Genomic DNA, 27,709 nt, shown 5'->3' on the forward strand with positions numbered 1-27,709 from the left:
GAGGTAAAAAACATAAAAACTAAAATTATTACTTTGCAATAATTTTTTATAGCTTTTTTTTTACCCATATGCCCCCTTACATTCTTATGTAGCTGTAATTCTGGGTGTTGTACCCTGTATATTGACTCCATTGCTGCTCTTCTCCAGGTAGACAAAAAGGAAGGCAGTTTATTTATTCATGAATCTGATTTCTGCGTGGTAATGTTTGGGTCGATCCTAAAGATAGACGTGGAATTGTTCAGCTCTTGTAAATGTCATTAAAAATAACTGTGTTATGAGAGTTTGTGACCTAAAGTTCTTTTTTTCCTTCCTTACTCTATCTGCTGATTTTAGCTGAAGCTTTAGTCAATTCACATTAACAAGTTGTTCAGTGTAAACATGATGAAGCTGTAACCATGAAGGACTCACACCAACCACTGAGTTGGACTTTGCTGTACTTCAGCTCTGTGATTCTTTGCTGATGTTCTACCGCAGCCTTCTCCTCCTCCGTATGACTGGATTCTCTTTCCTGTGACGTGTTCCAGTGTAATGAGGCGGCTGTGGCTCAGCCTGTGGTCTGCGTTATTTAAAGCATCGTTCCAGTGGCTGTAAGCTTGGCAGTCTACATGGCTCCTCTGCCACCAGTACTGCACTCTGGATGCTTATTTAGCTCCTGCCTTTTTTATGAGCCACGCTCTATAAATCTTAGCCACTGTGTGGAACAGGAGCCCACCAGTGTCTGGACCACCGTAGTACAGAAAAAAAATATGTATTTATGTAACGCTTTATTTTAAATGTACCATAACGAAAAAGCCTAAAAAAAAAATAAATTAGAACCCAATACCACTTGTATACCTTGTGTAAGTGGATGGGACATTCAAGACATCACTCATGAACGGCACAGTGTATCACTATGTAACGGGAAATCTGGAACGAATTTAAGTTTGGAGTGTTGAAGTTTGGAAAAACTTCAACATTCCTGAAAAATAAGTTTGAAAATAGGGAATGATGTCATTGTTTTCACCCAGAATCAATCAATACTGATTATTTGTGTGCTTGATGCACTTTTTTCAAATACAATGAAGTCTAAAGATTGGATTATGCAAATACTTACATACATCATAAAGTAATGAATGATGCAAGATCATAAACATATAGTTGAAAGAATGACAGAGGACAGTGGCTGGTTTTCAGGTCTTTGCTGAGGTAAATAAGATCAGTGGATAACATCAGCTTCAAGCTTCTGCCGATCACGTTCTCCCAACATGAAGGATATTGGAGCCGATTTATTAGTGCATCTCTAATTGAAAGGACTTTCTAAGGTCTTTAGACCTCAGTGAGCACTAGTGAGAATCATTATCTGCAAATGTAGAAGACGTAGAACAGTGATGGATTGTCTCAGGAGTGGACTCCTTCCAAAGTTACTTAAATCACATCACCAACTCACCCATGAGGTCAGAACAGAACCCAGAACACCTCAAACTCTGCAGATGTTAAAATCAATGAAGGTCGTTAATATCGATGCATCGTGACATAGCTGACCCCCAAAGCTGCTGTTCAGCTCCTGAACAGAAATGCATCTTGCACCTTCACAAACCCATGAGAGTCAATCAGCCCTCATGGACTGACTTGTTTTAATTATTTTTTTTTGCTTCTTAAAGTAGAAAGACTTCGTGCAGGATGAATGCAACAAAAGCTATTTTCTGTAAGAATTTCTCCTGTACATAAGCGAGAACTGTTCTATAATTTGATGTTCCAGTGAGCTGTTTGGAAAAGAAAATGGCCTTTCTTGGTGCTGCAGCGTGCCGATTAGATTCTGCTACACAGGCAGCAATTGTTGACATGCATGTCCTCATGAATCAGATTCATTGAGCTCAAAGTGAAGCTGTACTGTAACCATCTGCTACTCGTATGACTTTTTTGCCCTTCCCATTTCCACACACACATACACTTATTTTGCTGTCAGTAGAAGGCGTTTTAGTGCCTCAGTCGCTTCTATGGAGTGGGAGAAATGTGAACACATTGACGCACATGTACACACAGCGAGTAGAATAGTGCCATCAAACACAAAGCAACGGCTGTTTGTTCAGGCTGAGGCAGAGGGTGCATGAGGGCGTGTTTGCGCGTGTGTGTGTGTGTGTGGCAGAGACAGAACGAAGAGAGCTGTCAGAGCGACAGAGAGGCGGAAGAGAAGAGGCCAACATGCCAAAGTGGATGAGCTTTAAGTTGTTCAAGGAGAGCAGCAGAGTGAGTACAAACTGCTGGACTGAACTCAAACTAAACAAACGAGCTGCTGCTGTTTTTTCTGTTTTAATGTCAAACTGTTCTTCTGGGAGAAGCTGTATAGAAACTAAACTGTGTTTAAATGATACAGCTGTGCATTCTGATTTTCTGTTTCCAGCAGGACTGGTCTCCTACAGGTAGAAACAGTTTTTAATGCTTTTTGTCTTGTAGGAAAGAACTTTAAGTTCCTCTTTCTTACACCAGTTGTTTGACCAGGCTGATCCACTGATGTACGCCTTGACAGTTTTTCCTCTCCTGAATGTGTCTCTAGTCCTCTTTGCACAGAGAGCATTCCACACAGTCTTTGACTTTTTCTGAAGATGACTTGCGGTTTTCACTTTTCTATTATTCTGCCACAGTCGAGATTGTAAACGACGTTGAAATGACTGCATATCATTATTTTAGTTTTACGTTTTTATAGTAAAAGACATTTTAGGTTTCTTTTTGAGGTCCTTCCATGTCTATAATATTGAGTTTTCCATTTGCTTAAGTCCAGCTTTGCTATAGCAGAGTAGATTAATACTTAAATTGTGTGGGTGTGTGTGTGTGTAGGCAGCAGGCGGGCGGGCAGGCAGACAGGAAATAGGTCATTAGTTGAACTCAGACAAGATAAATGAAATGTGAGCATTGAGATGTCTGAATCTAAACCTGGTGGATGCTACAGAACAGATTCAAGTACAAACGTTGTTCCTTTTTCACTAACTTCAGTAAATGCCTTTTTCTAAGAACCCTAATGCTAGTTTTATTAGGATAATTTGAAATGTGCAAAATGTATACAGTCAGTATGTAAGAAGATGGAGCATCTCCAGTGCCTTGAACAGCTTTTTATACCCCTCAACCTACAAACTTCATTGTGTTTTGATTGTAGTTGAAGTGATATGCCAACACAAAGTGGCTTATAACTGTACTGAAAGGAAGAAAATACACAACTTTCAATCGTTTAAATAAATAAATAAACTCAAAGTGTGACATGTACTATGGTAAATGCCCTTTAATCTGATACACTTACAGAAAGTCTAGTGCAACCAGTTACCTTTAGTCTGGCCATTGCCTTCCTTGACAATTCTACTTTTCATCTCCCTTCATTGCTCCATTTGGGATTTCTATTTTTCTTTCAGCTGGGCTAATCAGTGAACAGAAGAATACGTTTTGAACGATGACATTAATTTTCTGCTCTGTTTTTGAATTGTTGTCAGCAAGTTGTTTCAGTAATAGCAGTGGAGGTAGTGAAGGAAGCCGTTCAGTCTGTGTTGGCCACAATATTGAGTAATTTAAAATTGGAGCAAGTACAATGTATAAGACCTTTTGTCATTGGCAAATAAGTCATAGCCCTACTCCCAAAGGTGCTGTTTACAGTGCACACAATGTCTAGTAAGCTTCATGGAGCCTGTCGTACGTCATTACCAAACATCCAATAGTTTCAAACTTTACCAGAGTTCATGCCTTAAGTTAACAATTACTCAAAGGTTCAAAATTAGTCAAAGGTTCAGAATCTCTGTATGAACCAAAGTGTAAAACAATTGGCTGTTTTTTTAACTTCAAAAGTCATCTAATATATTCAGTCCATCCTCTTGAAATGGGAAACAATTGAAACATGGACATCCATCAGAAATGATTGGCTCAGATGGAAGGATCTGTCAGCAGGACAGCTAGGAGTTGCAGGAAGAAAGTCACTGTTAAAGAAAAGCTTCAAGAAGTCCTTTTTGCAGTGTAGGCCACAAAGCAGACATGTGGGAGAAGGAAGAGACCCCGAAGAATTGACTCTGGGTGACTCACCACAAATCCACACCTCATTTTAATGTTTTATTTTTTTTTTCAGTTAAAAAAACCAACTTGAAAACAATTATTTTCCTCCCACTTCACAACTATCCAGTACTTTGTATGGGTCTAACCTATGAAACCCTAATGAATGCAGTGAAGCTTGAGCTTGTAATGTGAAAAGGTTCAAAGGTTATGAATACTTATCTAAGACCTGTATATAATCCATCAAGCTGCTGTTTCATTCACACTGCTAGCGTGCTAGTGTTGTTTGACCTCAACACCTAGTGTCTGAAACATGAGTTTTAAAATCAAGTCACAGATATTGTTGTATCGGTTTTCATATTTTCACATTTTGTTTGCTTTAAAAAAAAATCAGCCCTTTGACTCATACAGGAAAGTGTGGAAACGTTTTTCTTCATGGATGTTTGTTTTATGTTTTTTTTTTTATTCTAATTTTCACACAGTACAGAAACCTGGAAATAGTTTTGAATAGATTAATTTTCCTGAGCTGTGAAAGCTGTGAAAGCTGTACATTCATTCGATGTTGGAACATGTACCCGGTCTCTCACCCCCATCTTATAAGCCATCACCTTCTTTACCTTGGTCTTTTTATTGTTTATGACATGCTTCTACCCAGGCTCCACCCCTGTATTGATGCTACTTGTTGCTTTCTGTCAAACAAGATGTGAGAATAAATGAATTCTTCTAGCAATAATAAATCACCTCATTAACTGGATTGAAGTTTGTCCATTGCAGGGCATGAAACCAATGCATTTAATACCCAGAACTTTGCACAGAAACACACTCATCATGTTGATGTGCATAACCACATCAATGTGAAGCGTTTTCTATTAAGATTTATATTACAAATGGTCTGTGTGATCAGCTGACTGTCAGATTTATAATAAAAACACATGAGAACTGTGGATCATCATGCTGAAATAAGAGAAAGCTCAGTCGACTTCCGTTCCAAACCCTTTAGAGAGTCCGACCCTCAATGTGAAACACTTTATCAACGCTGCATAGTTCCACTCCACACACCCTTTGGTTTTATGATGCCGCTTTAAAACTGATGTGCAGTATTATCTAATCTGTGATATGTGGCAGATCAGAGGCGGTTTAGAGAGGGGCTCGTCTCTGCAGGTTGATAAGAGCTGAAACAGGCTTTAAAATTCAGAGTTATAGACACTAATCACGGCATCTCTGAATGTTTATTTCCACCATGCTGGTGTACATGTGACTGCAAACACATGGAGGGAAAAGTAAAGCTGCTGGCATGTTGGCACTGTTTGTTCTTGGTTCTGTACTGACTTCACCCCAACAGGTCCAATATGGAGCTGTAGACAAGCAGCTTAACTCAGTTCACCACTGAAATGTCCAAACAGAACCTGGTGATTGGATGTACAGTATATTTTCACTTCAGTACCTGGGGGGATTGTTCCATGCCTTTCTGTCCAGTTTTAAAATGTATGGTGAACATCCAAATGTAGGCATGTTTTACATTCAACATCTTTGTATGACTTACCTAGACGGCTGTTCTTAGCATCATTGACATGGTATTGCATCTTAAATGAATCAACTTGGAGCTTTAGTTGCTTTAGTAGACTGTCACTCTTCATGCTTTGTGATTTTGGTTATCTGAAGTCGGTATACGAATGATGCCTCCAGAGAATGTAAAAATCCCACCATATCGGTAAGTACAGTCAGTCCTGCTGGGTGTTGGTTCTTATTCCTCACATTGACTAGAAACCTGAAGCTGCTGGAGCACTGAATTATTCTCAGAAACTTCAAACAGTGCGAGCATGTGTGTGTGTTTGTGGGGGTTAGAGAGGTCATATGACAGCTGGTAGATGTTTTTTATTAACATTCACTAAAGCTCTTTGTTTTCATCTTTGGTGAACCTTGTTTTTCATATCTTCACTGTAATATAAGCCAATAATACTGATTTGATTTAGTAGAAACCTATTCAATTAGCTGCGCTAATGTCAATTAGGATCCAGCTCATCTTGTGTCTAAATGCATACATACTTAATCAAATTCTGGCCCAAGTCTAATTCTTTGTGTCATTCAGGATCAGGGTAACTAAATTTGGTAAGTTGGTCTTTCTGGAATGCTTCTATTAAACTCTGAACCCAAACTGGGAGCAGGGTTTCCCAAGCCATAAGTTTATACTTGAGGCATTGAAATAGGCTCAAGGCCAAGGGTGTGAGTCCCACCGTCTGATTTAATCTCCCAGATGGTGGGATTAAATCAAATGGTATTGTCATTTTCAATAAACAAATGTTAAAGTTCCAGTTCTACCGTCTGAGTCAAAAGGTTCATGAGGATCCTGTGAATGTCTGGGATTCCCTAAGCAACTGCTTAGTTGGCACATACTTTAGGTCATCTTTGAATGTGACCAGCATTACACATTCAGTTTGAAGATCCATTGATTTGACTGAAGTGCAAAACATTTATTTTTAATCTTTTTGTGCTTACCTTTTTAAAAAATGTTAGAATATAGTTGATTCTAACATATAGTATAGAACATACACCATAATTGCCTAATAATCTTTTAACATTTTTTGATGCAAAAAAGCTCAGCTAATTATCTGGGGGAAACACTGAGGAGTATCTTCCAGTAAGTAGGAATCTCTGTCTCAAGAACGTAACGGCCTGCATGAACTTGGGAGTTAAATAAAAACAAACTAAACATTCTTGAACCAAAGGAGGTGTAGAGTAGAAATGAGTGTGAGACTGTTATCTAAAACTGATGTAGATTTGGACATGAAAATAATCACAAGATCCATGTCTGACATATAAAACCATGTGTAGTGTTGATAGATGTGGAAGATGGAGACGTCAGTAAATTGAAGACCACTCTCCACTAATTCCTAGATTCAGTTGCCTCACCAACTGATGAATGAACGAAAGGTTAAAAATTACAACATTCTTTAAAGCTTTAGTGGCTGCACCACAACATAGGATTATTGGCTCAATAAATGGCACTAAGATAGGACACAGTTCCACATGTCTTTGCAAAATCTTGAGTAATGATCATATTTTAGATGCGATGGAGGAGTTTGGAGATTGGCCTGTAATTCTGCAGCAGTGATTTGTCCAGATTGTTCTTTTTATCAGTGGTTTGATAACTGGTGTTTTTAAGGCCTGGGGAAAAACACCTAATGAGAAGAATGAGTTTACTATTTGAATCAGAGCTGATGCAATGACAGGCTGAACTTCCTGGAGTGTTGCAGGTATGATATCAAGACAGCAATAAGAGGAGCTTAATTGATTTATATTTTCTTCTAAGCTTTTATAGTTGAGTACTTAAAATTTAATCTTTTTTGTTGTTGTTGTTGTTATGTTTGTGCCTAGCATTGATATTGGATTTACCGTAGTCTAGATGTGCAGTTTAATCTAATTAAAAAATATATTCTCAGCAGAAAAGTTGTCAAATTAATTGCAGGCTGTGTTAGAGTGGAGTTCGGGTCGTTCAGTCACATGAGTCAGCTGTGGCATTATTGTTTTTCTTTGATTTCTGCAAAGAATGTTTCGCTTGCATGTGTCAGTGTTGAGTGATATATAGATTTCTTTATAGATTTCATAATAAACGTGATGTTGAGTTTTACACCATTCATGTACGGCACTACGACAAATTTTTCTTGCAGATCTGCTTGCACACATCTCCATGGAGACTTGTTCCTGTCAGAAACGACCTTCACTTCAATGGAATCAATGATATCTAAAATTTTAGAATGGAAGTTATCTACTAGCACATCGATTGGGTAAGCGTAGCGGTGAGGTGAAAGAGTAAATATAATAAGTTTTTAGTTTTCATCTCACGTATCTTACCAGAGTTACTGACCTCATTTCAATGCATACTAAATGGGTTACAACCGAAAATTGTTTGAGATTAATAGGACATTAGGCAATCTTTACAACAAAAAACCTTTATTTTATGTTAAAGAAATTTTTAAAACATCATAATGAAAACAGAAGCTAAGTCTTAAGATATTGTAATAAATTCTTTGTCAAGAAAATACATATTTATCATGTTGAATACTACAAGTGTTTCTGTCCATCATTTCTTCAGACAAAAGTAAATTAAAACATCCAGATTTTGGGTAATATGTTTTCAAAAATTCACAAAATTTTATTAGGTCTGTTTACATCATATGAAGTTTTTTTTTTTTTTTTTTTTAAGGCCCGTTCACCACACCAGAATAGCTATTAAAAATAAATGTCATCAGTAAATGACACTGATGTTATACAGGTTATCACTGTGCTGTCTTCTACTGAAGCATGTGACCATCACAAGCTTTCATGTGCACACACGTTTGGAGTGCGCAGAGGAGGGTCATATGACAAGACGGCAGAGTGTAATCCCCACTCTCAAACAAAGCAGGCCGGTCTGAACAGTCTGAAAACATGGTGGAGGTGGAAGTCAGTCACAGTCCTGAAGCAGCAAGACATCTTCAATCTGCTTTAAAAGGCACTTACCGTAGTCTTAGACCAAAACCCAATGAAGTGGCACCATTGCAAAATACTGAAGAAATGCAATCTTTTAGCCCTTGACAATTTTCTAATTTTTTCTTTTTTAAAATAGTTTTTTATATGTATAGACAGTCTTGTCTCAGAGCTGGTGAGTAGAATGATTGTAAAAGCCAGTAGTGTAATTAGAATTGTAGTTAATGGAGACAGTAAACCTGAAAAATACAAAACATCATTTGGTCAATGTTCCTTCTCATTCAGAGGTCCTCACTTCTGAAACAGTTTACCTTCAACTGTAAGGTAAATATTTATACATATAAATATATTTTGATTTCCAGGTGAAACAATGGCTACAACAAAAGCAAATATGTGAATACTGACGTATACTAACATAGAGAATTAGCTTCCTCTAATAATCGTTTTTGTTATTATTATTTCACATAATTTCTTTTAAATGCATAAATTATTTTTGTATTTTTTTTAATGTGAATTTTATTTTGTATGCCTGCTGTTTTGAACATCATTTTAAAGATGCAGCTCGAACAAAAATGTCTCTTAATTTCAAATAGCGCAGATTACATTTTACTTTTTTTGTCACATAAATTCAACGTAGTTGTGTGTGTGTGGGTGGGGGTGTACTAGCCTATCTGTCCAACAGGGGACAGTCATGTTGGGTGTGTGTGTGAGACAGAAAACAGTTGCTCTGGTTCTCATATGTAACATTATTTAACATGATGTCCTTGATGAAATAAACTTGAACTGAATGCAGCTGCAATGTCCTCAGACCTCACAGGTGATCTAAAAGCAACAAAGTTGTGGTGCTGGTTTGATTGTTAAATGTGAAAAGAACATCTGACACTTCTGGTTTTCAGAGTTGATTACATGATAAAACCGGCTCTGAAGGCCATCTCCCAAAAAATTCCAAGATCAACATTTTTAGTTTCATAAACTCTGCTATGTTAGTTCTGATTGGTTCGTTTTTTACTTTTGTTCATAATGTCTTTGGTTGAGCCATTGATGTTGGGTTCTGAGGCTCTGGTTCTGGATGCTGTGCAGCTGGAAGGGTGTTTGGTCTTTTTTTTTTAACTTGCAGGCATTTATGATAACTATGGCACTTGCTATTATTTTTGCAAGTGCAGCTGATTATCATCTCAAGCTCAAATATGTGAACTTTGACCCAAATCCCAGAGGATCTGATAAGGAGGCTTCATGGATACAGAGCAGGACGGGTGAAGATCATATCCACGACTCCATCTCTCTGCCCGACTTTCTAACCAAACAGCCAGACAAAGCTTTAAAGGGGAGCAGTAAAAGTAAACGAGGTGGATTAGCAGAGCTTTGGTTGGACCCGGCTTTTGATTTGTTGCAAGACTGACATCCATCCTTCACCATCCACATCAACTTCTTGAAGATACTTGGGTGATATGAGTTAAGATGCTTAATTTTCCTTTGTGGTAAATAAAGTATTTTTGAAATGAATTCTGAAGTGGTCAGAAAATGTGTAGAAACAAAAATCCATCTATCCACCAATCCATGACCTACTCTAACCCTATCCATCTACAGTACATACCTACCTGAGAACTCTGGAAGTCTTATAAAAAAAAACTATCATCTATCAGTTCATCCAGCCAACCCTTCAACTGCTTATTCATTCATTTGTCCATCTGTATAGATGTCAACCTTTGTCCATTATTTCATGTCATGGAGTTGGTGGTGTTTAAGGCCAAATCACTGCAGTAAAATCTTTACTATGTTCAAATTGAACTTTTGTATTTCTTCTTTATTTATAAGCTTCAAGTGAACAGAGACGGAACAGAAAATTGGATCCAAAAAACATTTTGAAATTTGATATGAAAATGTGCAGGAACATTTTTGTGAGCCGCAGCACATGGGCTGGATGGTTCGACTCAGAGCTGAACAGAACTGAGCTCTAATCAGCCAGAAGGACTGAAAACAACTGTCTGTGTGTATGTGTGTGTGTGGGGCCATCTGTCAGGTAGAATTTCACCTGCACCTTTATAGAAACAACAGTCTTTGTTGCTAGGAGATCTTAAGCCCAGGTCACACTATAGTGTACACGCATACACTCACACACCACCTAACATTTTCCAAAACAGAGAAAATGGAGCAAATAGAGGAGGACGATTTGGCCTCAATTAAACCTTGCCACTACTTACACCTTCTAGCAGTTTGTTCCGTTTATTCATCCTGTTTGTCTGAAAGATGCTGGTGAATGTTTGCTGAAACATAAAGGGAAGAATTTGGAGAGATTTGATGTTGTTGTTCTGGAACATCTCCCATCTCAATCAGTTCTCCTGTAGTCAGATTTAAGCAGCTCTGCAGTCCTCACTGGTTGTTACATGACACATCTCTAATTAATTTGATTCACTGTCAGAAACCATATATTTAATATTTAAAGTATTATCAGGTAGTCAAATTGTGTGTGTGTGTTTTTTTTACAACAGTCCAAGTCTTATCGATAGGTGATAAAACAGTTTTGCTTTGTCTACACAGACTGATGAGTAAATGGTGGGATTTGTTGGATTTCATGTATCCAGGCCGACCGCCTGATCACTCCGTGTTAATGTAACTGGTGTGTAAATGCTAAGGGCTGGCATCTGTGTGTGTGTGTTGTTTTCCAGGTTAACGTGGCTAAAGACCAGCATACGTCAATGCCATGAAGCTGACACAGTAATGCATTATGAGGACTTTGAGTGCTTCAGCTTCCTTCTCCTGTTCTCAGGGGTAAACATTAACATGGGTCACAGAGGTCACAGTGAGCACATGCTAGTCCTTGGCTGTGTGCTGTTCTGTTGAAGAGTGGTTCCACAATTAGACTCATTAGACGTGAAAACCTTTTTACAAATTGATGGGCCTAAAGCCTTATTATATTTGGGCCTAATTGTTTTGGTCAGGTTGTTTGGTATGACATGTATTAAGATTGCAACTGTGTTTAATTTTACTTCTGCTCAAGTCACTACAAACTGCTTACCAAGACAATCATTTAAAATCTATTTCAGTGAAACATTAAAATTTGAGCTTTAGGGGAGTTTACACAACAACAGCTCCTTAACTGTCATGAGGAAGCCAGACCCATTGCATAAGATGTAGGCATTTTGGAGGAGACAGTTAAGGGGTTAATAAAAAAATTAAGTATACTTGAACAATACTGCTGACGTGCCAATCAACAACACTCCACCATGATAACCTTTTAATTTCTTCTTGTTCTATTGAATAAAAAATGGCTACCTCTATCAAAGAATCTACATTATATCTTTTATGTCTTAAGTTGTTGCAGAATCTCTTCCTAAACAGTTTTACATTCAGTTTACAATGCAGACAACTTCTCAACACAAACTTCTCGTGCTTGGAGAAGAGCGATCCTCTGTTGTTGTGAAGCTGTTTCTGATTGTGTGTTAAGTTTCTAAACTCTGGATCTCTCTCCAGAGCAGGAATGTGGACAGTGCTGTGTCGGTGGAACAGGTGAATGCTCTGCAGGTTGTGATGTGTGGTTCTCTCTGTTTGCAGCTCTCTGGTGGGTGTGAGCTGACCGTGGTCCTCCAGGACTTCACAGCAGGATGCAGCACAGAGCTGTCCATCAGCACAGGTGAGACCCGCTCACACCTTCCTCCTAGGCATCAATTTCCAGTGACTTTGAAGTGAGACAACCTTCTCTCTTGTGTCCACTGCAGGCCAGACTGTAGAGTTGTTGGAGCGGCCCACAGAGCGGCCCGGCTGGTGTCTTGTCCGGACCACCGAGCGCAGCCCGCCTCAGGAGGGACTGGTCCCCAGCTCGGCTCTCTGTGTCTCTCACTCTCGGTCCAGTGTTGAGATGGACTGCTTCTTCAGCTCAGGGAAAGGTAGGAACAGTTCCTCACCATTTATCAGGAGAGTCCTGCTCACAGTCTGCTAGCAGTGATGTTCAGAATGTGCAAAGCACCCTGCAACAACCTGATATGCATTATGTCAATGTTCTTTAGAGACAAAATCATTGCATAAAAAATATCTTATTTATATGAACACTACCTTTGGTTTGTCTTTTGGACAATCAACATTGAAGAACTGAGCTGTACTTTCTCCTACTGGTGGTTTGTTAAAAGTGCAGGTAATTTTTTATTTAAAATTTCCTGTTGCCTTAGCCTCTTTCAGCAGGATAAAACTCTTTTCCACAAAATAGAAATGGGTTGGCTTCTGAATTCTTCAACAAAATGAAATACCTATGCTATTGGAAGTGTTGCCCAAACAAATGCCACCCAATGAGACACATTCATAAATTTTGTAGGACTTTAAGGGTCTGCTTCTGACATTTTATTACTGGGGAGTGAACATTGTCTATCTACAACAATAGTTTCTATGATTGCCACTGTACACAGAGGAAACGTGAGATTTGAGTTTTTTCTGTGGTTCTTCCTGTTGTATTGGCTATTTTTGTCCTGCAGAAGGTGCTATTGAGTTGTGTTGAATCCCATCATTACGTGTTCCAGTTAGATGGCAGGGAAGCATCAGGACTCACAGCACTTGGTTTCCTCCTGCGTCAATTAATCAATCAATCTAGTTGATTTGTATAGCACATTTTAGCAGGATAAAATAAGGCAGTTCAAAGTGTTCTGCCTAAAAAAACAGAAAAGTAAAAATGTATAAAAACCAATTGAGAAACCAGAAACAAACAGTACAATTTGTCAAGTGCCATCATCGAAACCATCAACACACATTCAATATGTTGGTTAGTTTTTCATTTATTATGGTTCAAAATCAACTCTGAACAGGTGGGTTTTAATCTCGATTTAATGAAAATCAGTGTTTCAGCTGTTTTGCAGTTTTCTGAAAGCTTGATAAAGCTTTAGATTCATAAACTAACAGTATCTTAAAGTCTATTCTCCAACAGTAGGGACTTTAGAACTAGGTGATATGTTCTATCTTCCTGGTTTTAGAGAGAGCAAAAGCAGCAGCGTTCTGGATCAGCTGCAGTTGCCTGAATTATTTTTTAGGCAGACCTGAGAAGACACTGCTGCAGTGATCATTGCAACCAAAGATAAATGCATGGATGAGTTTATCTAGGTCTTACTGAGACATTAGTCCTTTAATCATGGACATATTATTTAGGTGATAGAAAGCTGACTTTGTCATACTGGCTGTGCTTCACAGAACCAAAGTAAGGTTGTTGATGAAACTGACTGTTCCGTCCTCAGCTGTAATGATCAGGTTCATCCCTTGTCTTATCAGGACTTTATCAGACATGCAGTATTTCCGACTTTGAACCAAGCTGCTCTTAACATTCTCCCTGCCAGGACCAGTTGTTTTTGTTGTTTAACATACCTTGCTGTAGATGGGTTATGGGTTTAAAAGGTCAATATTTGACTTTGCAGGAGACTAAAACCTCTGACACCAACACAAGCATGCACACACACGGTAAGATCAACTGACATACCTGCCACAGTCATGTTGGTTTTTGCTTTTGCCAATGACGTGGTTACCTTGTGTCAGTCGAGATGCGGGTGGAATAACAGCAGCCATTACGCTTAGAAAAGCTCACACACACTCTAATAGTGGTGAGATGTCTTATATTTGACCTCTGTGTTTACAACCATTCCATGACTAACTACATTGTAACACATTGTAAAGCAGTAACCTATCCTAAAAACCCAAACCAAAACTTTTTTCTATTCTCAGATATATGTGTGTGTGTGTGTGTGTGTGTGTGTGTGTGTGTGTGTGCGTGTGTGTGTGTGTGTGTGTGTGCGGGTGTGTGTGTGTGTGTGTGTGTGTGTGTGTGTGTGTGTGTGTGTGTGTGTGTAGCTGGGCAGCAGGTGTCTTGTGACTGCTTCATAAAGTAGGTCTCCTTGTCCTCTCTGAGAGACTGTGAAACTCTAAAGTGAAGTGAAAGGAAGAATGAGACAGATTAAAAGGCATGTCTTTAATCCTCATTCTTCACATGCTCAGGCTGAAAAACTTCCATTTCTTTTAGCAGCTTTTCCACTACTGGAAAATATGAAATAAAGAGACAAGAAAATGTTTAAAATCTACAAAAAATTCTGCCTGCATTTATAATAGGAGCAAGAATAAAGCTGGATGCAATACAGCTGCACTTGTGTATGACAGTAGGGTTGGATTAGTCAAACTGGCTGACAGATGAAGTCAGTGTGGTTTGTAACTGTTGATGTTATTTGCCTGTCTGAGTTTTTGCCTCTCTTACCTTAGTCATGAGACTGCGGTAAGAAAAGCTGCAGTCCAAGCATTCACACCTAATGTCTGCCATTTCCTGCTGGGAGCGTCATCAGAAGTTGAAGGTGAATAAAATGGGACACTGCAGTGAAACGGTGTTGCTGAAACTCTTTATCTAGGCTATATCCCTGTGTGTTTCCTGATCTGCTGCGGAGCTCATCGGGATCTGCCCCCCCTGCTGGAGGACCAGCAGCTAGGCTGAAAACAGTCACCATTCAGTCTGCTGTAATCCAATACTCTGGGCCTGGTACTAATACGAGTGCACAGGAACTCAGAGCTGGGTAATTAGATACACTTTTATTGAAGAGGGAAAAGTTAGTGAATTTAAAGAATTAATTCAGTGCGCTTGTACTGCTGTCATGGCAGGTTGTTGTTCCTTCTGATTCTGGATCTGCTGGAGGTGCTTTCTGTTAACAGAGTTGTTTTTCTGCACTGTCTCTCCTTGCTTAGTCTGGACAGAGGACTGCAGCAAAGTGATAATTCAGCTTTCTGGTATCATCATTGACACTCCCTTTATATTGCTTTATTGTCCTTAAAGAGGTTTACTTTAATTTTATGTCAGACAAGTACTTCTTGTTGGAATGAAAACTATTATAAATCTAAATCTGCAAGCATCATTATTTATGTTGGACCTAACTGTAAATGGCTTGGAACCTGACTGATTTTATTGGATTGAAATAAATTTTAATATACATTTGCATTAAATTTGTTTCTGTATTAGAAAAGATCTTTACTCTTCAGGTTTGACTTTTTTTTTTGGGAGGGGGGCTGCAGGAGTATCAGACTATCTGGTTCTTTTATAACCAAAGCAAGAGTTGTCTTGTTACAATGTGAAGCTTGCTCCTGGTGCATGTTAAACTCCGTCTGGCTGCCCCTGGTCCCTGATGCTTCTTGTGGTGTTCAAGGACACAATGTCAAGGCAGTGTGTGAAGAGGTGGCTGTCTGCTTTGTGAACCTCATGTTGGGGATTTGCATATAATGTGACTTTGTTGTGGTCTTCTGTCCACAACTTTCAGTGTGCACTGGGGTGTTAGCAGCAAAATGTAAACCTAAAAAAGTTGCACCGACCCCTCAGGGTTTTGAGCAAGTTTCTGCTCAAAATGGAAGTCTCTGTGTCTTGTTCACGAGTTGTGGCAGGAAGGAGCAGGAGACAGATTGGGGCTTTGTCTGCTGTAATACGGGCTTTGCCCAAGCCTGATGTGGTGATGAGCAATCTGATTCAAAAAGCAAAGCTCTTGATTTTTATGGTCACGAGGCATGGATCATAAGCACATAAACAAGGTTCTGGATACAAGCAACTAAAATAAGCTTCATCTCTTGGTTAGCTGTTCTCCCTGTTGGAGATGGTGTGAAGCTTGAAGTAGAACTGCTGTCTCTCTGCATCAAAAGGGCTCTGCAGAGGCTCATAAACCCATAATTTACTGGAGGAATTATCTATCCTCACTAGCCTGGAAGTACCTTAACATTCCAGAGAGGGTTGAATTGGATCTGAATTTTATTCATGGACCTGTTAAGCTCAGGTCCATGAATGGACAATACTATTGACAAATTGGACTAATTTTGTCATATTTCCTGTTATAAATTGGTGTCATAAACTATGGTGAATTTTAAAATTGTCTTAACTGACTTTATGATGAACTAGTTAAAATAGTTTTATGGTGCTACTCTGACAAACAGTTTAAATTTAGAGAATAAGAACTTTCAATCACGATGAAATTCAAATCAGTGGAGTCAGAGTAATCAGATTTTATCATTTTATCAATGCTTTACTGACCAACATGGTATAGTATAGTAAACATGCTTTCCTCTGACCCAGACAAGCAGGCTGGTCTGTTAATACCAAGCACAAAGCAGAAGACATTGGCTTAATATATTATTTGACTTAATACATCCTAACAGCCAGATTGCAGGGACATTGTTTGTGAATCCATTAGACTGCGTTAGATCTACTGTTAGGAGTCCTTGTTTGAGTCTTACTTGTATTCAGAACTATTTTAGAACTCCTACCACCAGGTTGCTGATAGGACCTACTTTTTTCCAAAGCACAGCGTCAGCAGTATGGCTCTGTTTGTGGAGAAACATGTCTATTCCCCTTTACTGTGACTACAGGGATGACAGTAAATAGTAAGTTGTCTGAACTTGAATAGCTCTTTATCAAGTCCAGTAAACTCCAAAGCGCTTCACACTACATTCAGAGATTCAGATTGTAGCCACAGCTGCCCTGGGGCAGTCTGACAGAAGCTAGCCTTCCATGGACTGGTGCCAACTGTTGGGCCTTCTGACCACCAGCAGACCACATTAGCTTAGTTTCCATTAAAAATGTGTGCAAATATTCTGCTGATGTTGAAAAATCAAAATTTCACAGTTACAGTGTTTTCATTAAATACCAAATTAAATTAAAATCAGACATGAATAAGCTTTAACACAGTAATTGATTAAAACCTATGTCAGTGATGGATGTAAACATTTATTCATAATTCAACCATGGTGCTGGCTGTCATCATCATTGGAACAACTCACCGAGGAAGCAGATTCCAGTCAAACATTCTAAATCATTTAAAATTATTCATGGACATGATTAAATGTCTTGAGACAATCATAAGAGTTGCACACAAATTATCAATGTTCCTGAGGGTGGTCTTTTACTAAAAGGCGTACTTGTGGTCTGAATGTGTACATGGCCCATATCTGATACATTATCTGATTAGACACAAATTAATGATTTACAACTGTGATAAAGTTCTTCAACAATATATTGTAGACTTTGAACATCCAGCCCTGCATTAGAACAGACATTAACAGGTGGCTGTAGTTTTGAGGTTTGTCTTTTCTATGTCCAAGAAAAAAAAAGTATTTGTTTTAAAATAAAAACAGAAATATCTGCTAGCATTTATTTATTTGTTTATAAACATTCCCATTAGATGAAGTAGAGCTTCAGGTTTTCTTACTTGGGTTCAGCAGAATTATATTTACATCAAAGAAAAAAATCTATACATCTACCTCTACCAAAACAAAAACAGAGATATTTACAATTCCCCTTTATGCAAACTATTGTTTCTACATTATGTAAAATTATACATCCATCTATACATCCAATTTTGACGCCCAAACTAAGTTTTTCTCTATTACCAACACAATAGTTCTAAGCCCAACATTAGCCATCTACAGTCAGAGTAGGCAGCTTATTAGTAAGCTAGTTGTAGGTTCGTGGAGCCATCACTGTAAATAATGTATGTAGAGGTTGAAGAGCAAGGTTTATTAAGGTGATCACGATGTCCTCTGGTAAATACTTTTGGGTCAAAAGTATAGGTAAAAGTATGGCATGGATTTAGTGCCACAATTAAGACTTGCACACACAATGGTGGCTACTTCCTCATCGCAGGATGCTATATAAATTCCAGTGCCAGCTACTGATCATTTGTCAACTGGCGCTGACACTTGCATTAGCTTGGAGAGCCTGGAAACTCGCATACCTCTGGTGGCAATTAGCCTTGAATAGGCTAGCTTTAGCCCTGGACAGGCTGCCATTAGCATAAGATAGGGTGGTCCACCAGCGGGTGACCAACCTAGACACGCTAGTCTCCAGCCTCTCCAGTGGTAACACAAGTGAATAGTCTCCTTCTCGTTTGTTGGCCACTCAGTTACTGGTGCTAGTCATTAATCAGCTCATTAGCTAGCTTCGGAATGGATATTGCCTCACGCAATGAGGAAGTAGCCATTGCTGGGTGAGCAATAGTCTTTATTATGGCACTAAAAACAACATAGAAGGGGGTTGATTGGTGCTTATATAGACCTGTTGCTGTGCTTTAACTATTGCTTTATAATAGTTCAGAGTAAGGACTAGTGTCTTTAGGATATATTGGCTAAATACACTAGTATTTGAATTTTCTAAATGAACAAGCTGATAAACAAGTGTGTATGCCCTAGTCTACAATTTAGCCTTGTTATAATATGGTTAAAATGAGAAAATATGGACGATTTAAAGAATGTGACTCGTATTATCACTAAAAAAAATGCTTTCTTTTTTTCCAAGTGTTAGATCTGTCAAAGCAGACTCAGCTAACTCCTTCCTCTCGCTTGAGCATCAGTTATTTTTATGCTAATGCAAAAACCTACTTCAAGAGAGCAGGAGAACTTTTTCTAAAGATCTGGGGTTTTTGCATCCATTTGAAATATGCATAGATCTATTTTATATGAGAAGATACCATTTTAAACTGTCCCTATAGTCAACCTAAAAAACAAAGGTCACAACAGATATTATGTAAATCTTGAATTGGCCCTATTGCTTGGATTCAAGAGATCCTGGTGGAGTTCAGCTGTCACAGTTAAAAAGGAAACATTTCTGTTTCTGAGCTCTGAGGTATTTCCTACCTTTTGATAGAGTTTCTACAGCTAACATAGAAACAGTGTGAGGGCAGAGATCTTCAACAAAAAGGATAAACCAGGGACGTTCTGAGAAGAGGAGCTTTATGGAAACTACACAGTGTTTTAACTACAGTCCCTGCTCTACACACACAGAGAGAAGGCCTCTACAGTAATTAACAGTGACTTCTGTTCCAGAGAAGTGAAGTGTGTCTGAGACAGTGGGACGGAGCAGGGAGGGAGGGGCAGAAAGGTTTCAGGCTCCTCCTCCAGCCTCAGCTGGTATCTCTTGCTCTCTCTGGATCACAGTGTGGAGTGGACATTCCTGCCGTGCACACACACCTCTAATCAATCCAAACTAGTCGGAGTTTATGTGTGTGTGTGTAGTTGTGAGGAGAAAGGTGTGTATGTAGGATGTGTGCTTAAGGATGAAGCAGGCCCAGCGTTGCTGTGGATGGTTCCTGGACCGCTGCTGCTGCTGCTGCTCAGGTGGGACAAGAGGAATCTGTGTGTTGGCATGTCTCTGTGTTTAAAGTTTATTTCTTGTGTGTGAGGATTGGGGTACAGAACAGGTTTCTAAGAAAGCTTTAAGCTTGATAATGTGTGTGTAACAGTGACTGAATGAAGCGATCAAACTGATGAAACTGTTTTCTTCTTCTATAAATAGCCATCGCTCCAGTGAAGAGAAATTTGAATGGAAAATGTGTTAAACGGGAAGCTGTGTCACGCAGACGCAACATAGGCAGACACTTTCAGTTATTGGAGAATCAGATGTTGCATTGAGCAATCTGTTTTCCTGCAGTTCAGCCTGCTCCTCCACATGGTGTGTGTGCGTGTGCATTTGCGTGTGTTGTGACACAGCCTTAGGCACTTAAACTGGCTTTACTGGACTTCTTAAAGTAACCTTCAGTGAGTTCCTCAATCACAATCTCTAGCTGCAGACAGCAGCTGGACAGGTGCTACCAAGTTCATAATCTGTGTGGATAAATTTTTGACAAGTGCAAAAAATCAAACAGGACAAAATTAATGTGCTTAGTTCTGTATATACAGCCCAAAAAACACCTAATATCAAACTGTTTTGGCACATTAGGAAAGTGATTAAAAGGAGTTTGCCTCAGTGTCAGTGACGGTGGGTTTAGCTCCGACATGTACAAAATGGTGTGCATCGAGAGAGCTACACTCACCACACCCAAAGCAATACTTTAAGTTTAAGATGGCGTTACCTTAATGCCTGAACAGGTTGGTTGGGATGGATTAGTTGGCTATGGTTTTTGGTTTTTTTTTTGGTTTATAGTTCTGAGGCCACAAAAGAAAACCTGACAAGGATTGGGAATGGAAGGAATTAGCTGGCTCATTTGCAGGTGTAGCTATATTAAACACTATACCAGTGAATTCCTCTGACTTTGATGGAGGTCAGAACATATTCAAAGCTGTTGACATTTCAGACCAAGATCTCCTCTAGTTGAAGGCTTTCCTTTGTGGGAATTAATTTAGCTTTTTTAGCCTCTGGTGATTCAGGCAGGTGGAGTGAGAACCTCCCTTGCTTTCTGGCTCATTTGCATTTGGAAAGACTCTTTTCTAAGAGCAGCCCTAAAAACAGCCACATGCTGTTTCATGGAAGCTCAAGTCATTTAAAAAAAAGTCACAAACAACTTGGCTGACAGAAGTGGGACCATTCTTTCTGTAATGCTGATGTTTTTCTGGAAATGTGTGTTCCTGAGGAAGATAATTTTACACCACCTGTTTTCAGTGAATGAATGTAACATTAAAATGAATGAACCAGCCACAGTGCTGTGCTTAGTTCAGTAAAGAGTGACCTGTGTTAGTGGTACCGTCTAATTCTGTAGGTGCTTCTCCAGTTTTCATAAACACACTGACTCTCCTCAGAGGAAATGGAGCTGAGAAACATTCAGTACAGTACAGTTGGTAAAGTGAACAGAAAGGTGACTTGAGCTTTAGGTCCAATTCTGCTCAAATGTTGAGATTCAAACATTTAAACTCATTAAAGCTCCTGTAAAGAAAGGAAAAATTACAAGCTCCGATATGTGCCCAGCGTCTTGCTGTGCTGATCTGCTGTCAAATGCTTGTATCTAACATATTAATGGAAATAAGCCAGGGAGCCTGGGTTCTGCTCCTGACCTGCATCCGTGTTGGACGTATGGCTACTCGGTGGATTAGATACTGACTTCCTCCTCTCACATGTTGCCCCAAGGCACTTCAACCACAGTGCCTACTGACCTGTGTTAGTTTTTAGCTGAAATCTCCTCTTTTCCAGCGCTTGGCCTTTTCCAGAGGGTCTGAACCAGGGGTGGGCAACTCCAGGTCTCGAGGGCCAGTCTCCTGCAACTTTTAGATGTGTCTGTACTTCAACACACCTGATTCAAATAATGAGGTCATTAGCAGGACTCTGGAGAACTTGACTGCACTTAGGAGGTGATTCAGCTGTTGGATTCAAGTGTATTGGACCAGAGAGACATCTAAGAGTTGCAGGACACCGGCCCTTGAGGACCAGGATTGCCCACCCCTGGTCTGAACTCTCAGCTGTTGCTGGAGGCGTGGATTCTGTTGAAGTTTTAAAGGATTGGTTCTGATTTCACCACAGTGGTCTCAAACTGCAGTTCTCAAGACCAAAGTCCTGCAACTTTTACATGTGTTCCTTGTCCTCCACTTGAATCAAATAATGAAACTGCCTCTCTAGCATGCAATCAACCCCTACACAGTTCTGCTAATTACACCATATTGGAGCCAGGTGTGCTGAAGCAAAGAGACATCAAAATGTAGCAGGACACTGGTTCTTCAGGACTGCAGCTTGAGACCACTGTTTTACTCAATCACTAACTTCTGGCTGTGACATATGGACTGCTCCAGCTTGACTGTGAAAGCAGCGGTGCCATGAAATGTATTGAACTTGCATGCGCTGTAAACAACCATGCTGTTAATAAGACATGGCTGTTAATGAGGGGCCACGACGTTTTTGTCGGGTTTAAACTCGCTCAGATTTTAATTTATCAGTATTTGGAAGCGTAGCCAACACAGACTGAATGCCTTTGTTTCTCTGCTGCCATTGCCAAACTACCACTATAGACAGACTACAGTTCTAAAACAGGGTAAAAAAAAACATCTTTCACAACTGTTCACTGATTGGCCCTAATGGAATTCATATTGAGAAATCCAACTCTATAGGAGAAATCCCAAAGTGAGAAGGTAGATGAGAATCGAGTGGAACAGTGTTGGATAGTGATGGCCAGGCTTTTTTTTTAATCTGTTTAGCTGTAATTATTATGATTGAAGCAACTTTGTGGTAAAGTTAAATCTTTTCTTCACTACATTCTACTCTAACTAGCCTCTGCTTTGTGTTAAACCTGAAATCTCTGAGGACAGAAGACTATAGAGGAGGTGTGACAAGGTAAATCCATTTTTAGAAGCTGGTGTATTGTTCTGCTTTTGATGTGAAACCGGTTCATGTCTGAGTTCACATTTTATTCTATAGTACCACAGTGGATTTCTGGCAGCATATAATCAGATCTACATAGTTTCATTTTGTTAATTCACTTTGGGTGGAACTATTCAATTAAAGGGATGTGTCAACTATGTGTATATGTTGGCGTGTATTTGTATGGAAGCACTTTTATTCAGATTGTAGCCAAAGATCAACTCTGCTCCATGTAAGGACAGACTGTGGACTTTGCCTTCATGTTAGCCGTGTGTGTAAAGTCTTGCTTGGTATGTAAATCAACAGGTTTGACTGGTTTCTATGAAACTGTTCTTAATGTAACTTAAGTCTCTATATGCCCAAAACCAGTTCACTTGTAAAGATCCTTAAAACAATTGAATTTTGGCAATAATAATTAAACCAATTAAACAATCATCCTCAAATTTTAGTGTTTGTTATATCTGAAGGTGAAACACATTAGTGGTTGTTAACCCCTGTAAAAACGATCTATGACCAGGATTCAATAGGCAGAACAAAAGCACAGCTTTATTAAAGAAAAACCTGCGCAGGGGAGATGAGATGGTGTGAGACGCTTTCAGTTTTATTTGAAAGCACCACTGCTGAAGAACGACTCGGTTATCAGATCCGTCTTTGACAACTTTACATTCCATGTGTTCAGGGGTTGAAAGAATGCATGTGGTGTGTTTATCTAACTCCCCGACCAACCAGAGACTTATCACTACATCACACCCTGAGCTGGAGGTCACTAACCTTTACACAGGTTGATTGTTACAGAGCAGAAACTACCTCCAGGTAACTACCTCCAATTTTATTTGTCCTCACTCGCTGCTTTGGAATTTTTGAAAAACAAAATGTTTTTCGAAGATGTGCTGATCCTACACCCAAACATTGGGAACTGGGCCAAATTTTATTTATTTTACCTTCCTTAACAAGGGCCTTGATCAATTTGCTTTATCAGCGGAGGTGTTGTATATCCATAAAAACCCTGTAAAATATTAAATATTCCATGATCCATGATGCAATCCTTGCTGCTGACTGAGGCTCAAGGTTTAGAAGTAAATTCCCCCTTTTTTAATCTGAAACTTGTTTCCTGTAATATGAGTTTCAATGAAGGCTACTGTTTATTAGAGTCCTGTCACAAAGTATCATTTCTGACCACAAGAACTTCTTCACAGCTTTGCCTTTGCTTTTTTTCTTCACCAAGCAGAGCATAGCTTTCTCCCAGAAGTTAGTGGGAAGATTCAGATAGAATTTGTTGCACTGAACTTTACACTGATTAACTCTCTGGCAACCAGACTTGGTGAAGGTATGTGTGAATCAACCTGCAGCATTAAAAATTATGAGTCCAAATGAGTCAAGTATACAAGGCCAGAAGTCTTGTATACTAGAGTTTGCAATTTATAATAAATCAAATCTTTTGTAATTATTGCAATTTTTTTGTTTTGTTTTGGTTAACCGTTAACTGAACATGATCTACCTTACTAATTAAGGGGTAAAGTAGTTCACATCTTCTTAGATTGTTGTCAGTTGCTGATATGTTGGTGTCACACTGTTGTGGCAGTAGCTGTTAGCATGGTTAGCATGTCCCATTCCACCACATCCCAAAGAGGCCATGTTGGATTGAGATCTGGTTACTATGGAGTACATGGGAGTACAGTGAACTGACTGTGATGTTAAATAAAACAGGTGGGGATGGTCTGAGCTTTGTGACTTGGTGCATCATCCTGCCTGAAGTAGGCATAAGAAATCTACTGCAACTATTCTCAGCCTGTGATGTTTAAGCCATGTCAGCTGAGTCTAGTTGACCAAAAATGTTTCAAGACAATATTGCTTAGTAATGGCAAAATCTGATTCCAACATGTGAACATTGCTGCCGACTCTGAGGCTTATTGAATCATTCAACATTTTTTTTGTTAATAAGATTTTAGAGAGCCAGTGCAATTAGAAGTTTCAGTTAATAATGATGATAATAATCTGTTTTATGTATAATGTTTCTGAAGCAGTTTTAAATTCCAGACCAATCTATGTGGAACAAACTATCATGCTGCATTATGTCCAGACTCTTAAATCCCCTTCCTTCTACATTCTGATGCTCTTTGAACTTCAGCTAGTCATCTTGCATTCCTGTGGTTGGTTGACTCACTGTTTGTCTTAAGCAGCTGAACATGTACACCTAGTAAGTAGCTGGGGAGTTTAAATCAATTTGACTTGACCCAACCCTTGTTTCACAAGTTCTACTAAAAATGTTAAATCCTGTCATTATTCAGCAGTGGGACAGATTCCTATCAGCAGTCATGTCTCACTGTTAATCATGTTTCTGTTAAATATGATGTGTGAGATCATGTGTAACCCTCTGCCATTCAGACTGGAAAAATGTCTCTCCAAAAGTTTCAGTAAAAATCTTCAAACTCAGACAGTTGTTGTCTGGTGTGTTGACTTAAATGCATCAGGCCAATTTATTTCCCAGGGCAGCAAATCTCCATTTACATCCATACAGAAACTCAACTGATTTAATTTTAGTTTTGACTTTAAATTCTTGAATAAAGCTACTTTTTGTGGTTGATGCTGTTTCAGCAGAGATTGCAGAGGTCATATGCATAAATATGTAGATCTAATCAGATAGTTGTAAACAGCTTGTAAGCAAATGTCTGTCTTGGTTTACCTGCTTTAGGTTTGTCAGAAACAAATCCAAGAAGAAATATGCTGCAGCTACAGTCTAGTAACTTTCAGTGTTTCTTTCTCCAGGTCTATTTTCTGAGGTTGCCTTCCCTCCATCACATGTATCCACTGAGCTTTCTGTTGCTAGATATGTAAGGCGGAGAGCAGAGGGAGGTATGAGAGGAATGTCATCTTCCCAGATTAGTGTCTCTTCCTGTCATTGACACAAAAGCATGTGGGGAGGAAGGCGGTATGCGTGTGGTGTTTGTACTTTTCTCATTCTATATTTATAATAATCATGATAAAACGTTTGCTTCACTCACATAAATTCCATCTAGTTGAATGTGAGAATTACAGTTTGTGTTTCTGTTTACTGTGTTGTGACCAGGGCGGCTGTCGTGAGTGTGGGTGTGTGGGCGTGTATATGTGTGTGTGTCAGGTGTGATCACTGCAGAATTGGTCTGATTCTCTCCTGTTTGCTGGAGGAAGCCCAGCCAGCGTTGGGACAGTTTGTGAGGCAGAACTAGATATGAAGCCACCTACTTTGGGTCACATGTGGACGCCATCTTCTTCAGCTTCGTATCAACAGGGACACCTGGGAGGTGCACCTTTTTTCCGATTAGAGTTTGACATTCCCTTGATGATGCTCAAAGCCCAGTACAGCACTTTTTATTTTTTTTTTATGAAACCAGATATTACTCAAACTACAGTTTGCCTGTTTTATGTCAGTCAGGGGACCCAAAAATATTTGTTTAAATGTCCATTTTTTTTCTTCTGATTTAGATGCTTCCATATGTTTTATTTCTGTATTTGATAGAATTGCCTTTTAATATATGACTTGGGTCAAATGCTTTTCTATAACAGGCTTCTTACAATAGCTTTGGGAATTTTGCCTGCAGAAGTTACAAAAAATGTTTTGTAAGATTGAGACAGGGCTTTGTGATGGTAAATCCAAAACTAATTTGTAGCTAATTTGTTGGTGAGCTTATTGTCATTGTTCAATTGGAAGACTGATCTAGACCCAATCTTTAACTTCCCAACTGATTTTATTGAGACATCGTGAGCTTTTATTTTGCATGTAGCCATTTTTTTTAAACTCTGATATTTTTCCAATACAATCAGGTTCAGGATGGAAGCCCAGTGACCCAAGGTTGAACAGAAAACAGCAATAAGTATAGAGTAACAACAATGATATATGCAAGATTAGGAATAATATAGAAGAGAAATGGTATTCAGTGTGTGTAGTTCTCCAGCTCACTGGTCATAATGATGTCACAGCAAAGCTAAAGAGGAAACCAGAACTGTTCAACATGAGAACAGATCTGCCGTCCATTGTTCTGTTAGAAACCCCCTAAAAAACTGCAGTCTGATGGCAACTGTCTAAATGTGGAAAAAAATCTTTTTGGAAGATTCTGTTAGTACAGAATTCTAACAGTCCAGCCTAGAAGGATCACATCCCTTCAACCTTTTTTTAGGTGAAAGATATTAGTGATGTTTTATATCTTCAATATATGTTTCTTTACTTATTGATCTTATTAGATTTGTGAGGCTTCTTGAGTATCATAAGCAAATAAGCATACATTCATTGGCAAATGGGATTTTGGAATCTACCCAGTTCTATGCAAATGAGGGGAATAAAGAGAACCTGAAAATGTATTTGAATTCCTCTACATGAACATAATATATTAGCATGTAGCTATGTGAACTACAAGCTGTTGAGAGTTGGATACGTCCCAACACCACACTAGGGAGGTACGATTTCCTGCTTTGCTCAGTGGTTGGGGCAAACATTAATTAAAGAATTAATTAACAGAAAATGAGGTGTGTCTGTGTGCTGTCTTTAGAGCCATTCAGACTCATTTTATAAGTGTGTGTTTCACTTATAAAATGACATCAAGTGTGTACAGATGTGTGAAGTGGACAAAAACCCTTGTTCTACTGTATTCAGTCTGCAGCTTCGGTGTGCATGTGTGTGTGAGAGAGAGAGATTAAAGGTAGTGAGTGATGGTAGTTTTAACAGTAGATGGTCTGTCTCTGTGGCTGCAGAACAAAAACTTCCTTGTTGTCTCACCTGACTGACCGTCAGTGTGGAGTCGTAGTGAAGCTGCTGCTGACATCACAGCACCAGGCCCAGCACGGAGCTCTGCTAATGTTGATTGTTTGCATTACATTACATTTCCTCTGAATGCTTACTGACGTTGGTGAACACTGTAGTTGCTATGTGATAACCAAAAGATTAAGGGGGTAAAACAATACACTGTTACATAATGTTATTTTTTTTTTGTCTGATTCCAGTTCAACCAGTTGGTCAGTCAGCATACAGATTAGACAATTCACTCAGCCTAATAAACACACAAGTTTTTCTAGGGTTTTACTTTTTACAAATATGACAGCCAAGAAATGCACATATATGAACTTGAAGAAACCTTTTTTTCTTTTTTTTTACTTTTGCATGTGAACTTCTAAAGTGTTGTCTATTTTGTTCAGCTCCTAACTTAATGCTTTTTACAACCAGCT

At 39.0% G+C, this 27,709-nt stretch overlaps 1 protein-coding gene across 3 annotated transcripts in view; it reads left to right on the forward strand.

Annotated features, from left to right (window-relative positions):
- kalrn (kalirin RhoGEF kinase) overlaps positions 1-27,709 on the forward strand; it is a 156,508-nt gene that overhangs the window by 94,226 nt on the left and 34,573 nt on the right. For all 3 annotated transcript variants that reach the window (XM_023336251.1, XM_023336252.1, XM_023336253.1), the window contains exons 39-40: positions 12,025-12,103; positions 12,189-12,356. In XM_023336251.1, coding sequence (XP_023192019.1) covers positions 12,025-12,103; positions 12,189-12,356 — 247 coding nt within the window. The remainder of the gene's footprint in view (positions 1-12,024; positions 12,104-12,188; positions 12,357-27,709) is intronic.

The sequence above is a fragment of the Xiphophorus maculatus genome, chromosome 7 (genome assembly GCF_002775205.1).
Source record: "Xiphophorus maculatus strain JP 163 A chromosome 7, X_maculatus-5.0-male, whole genome shotgun sequence".
Taxonomy (NCBI): Eukaryota; Metazoa; Chordata; class Actinopteri; order Cyprinodontiformes; family Poeciliidae; genus Xiphophorus; species Xiphophorus maculatus.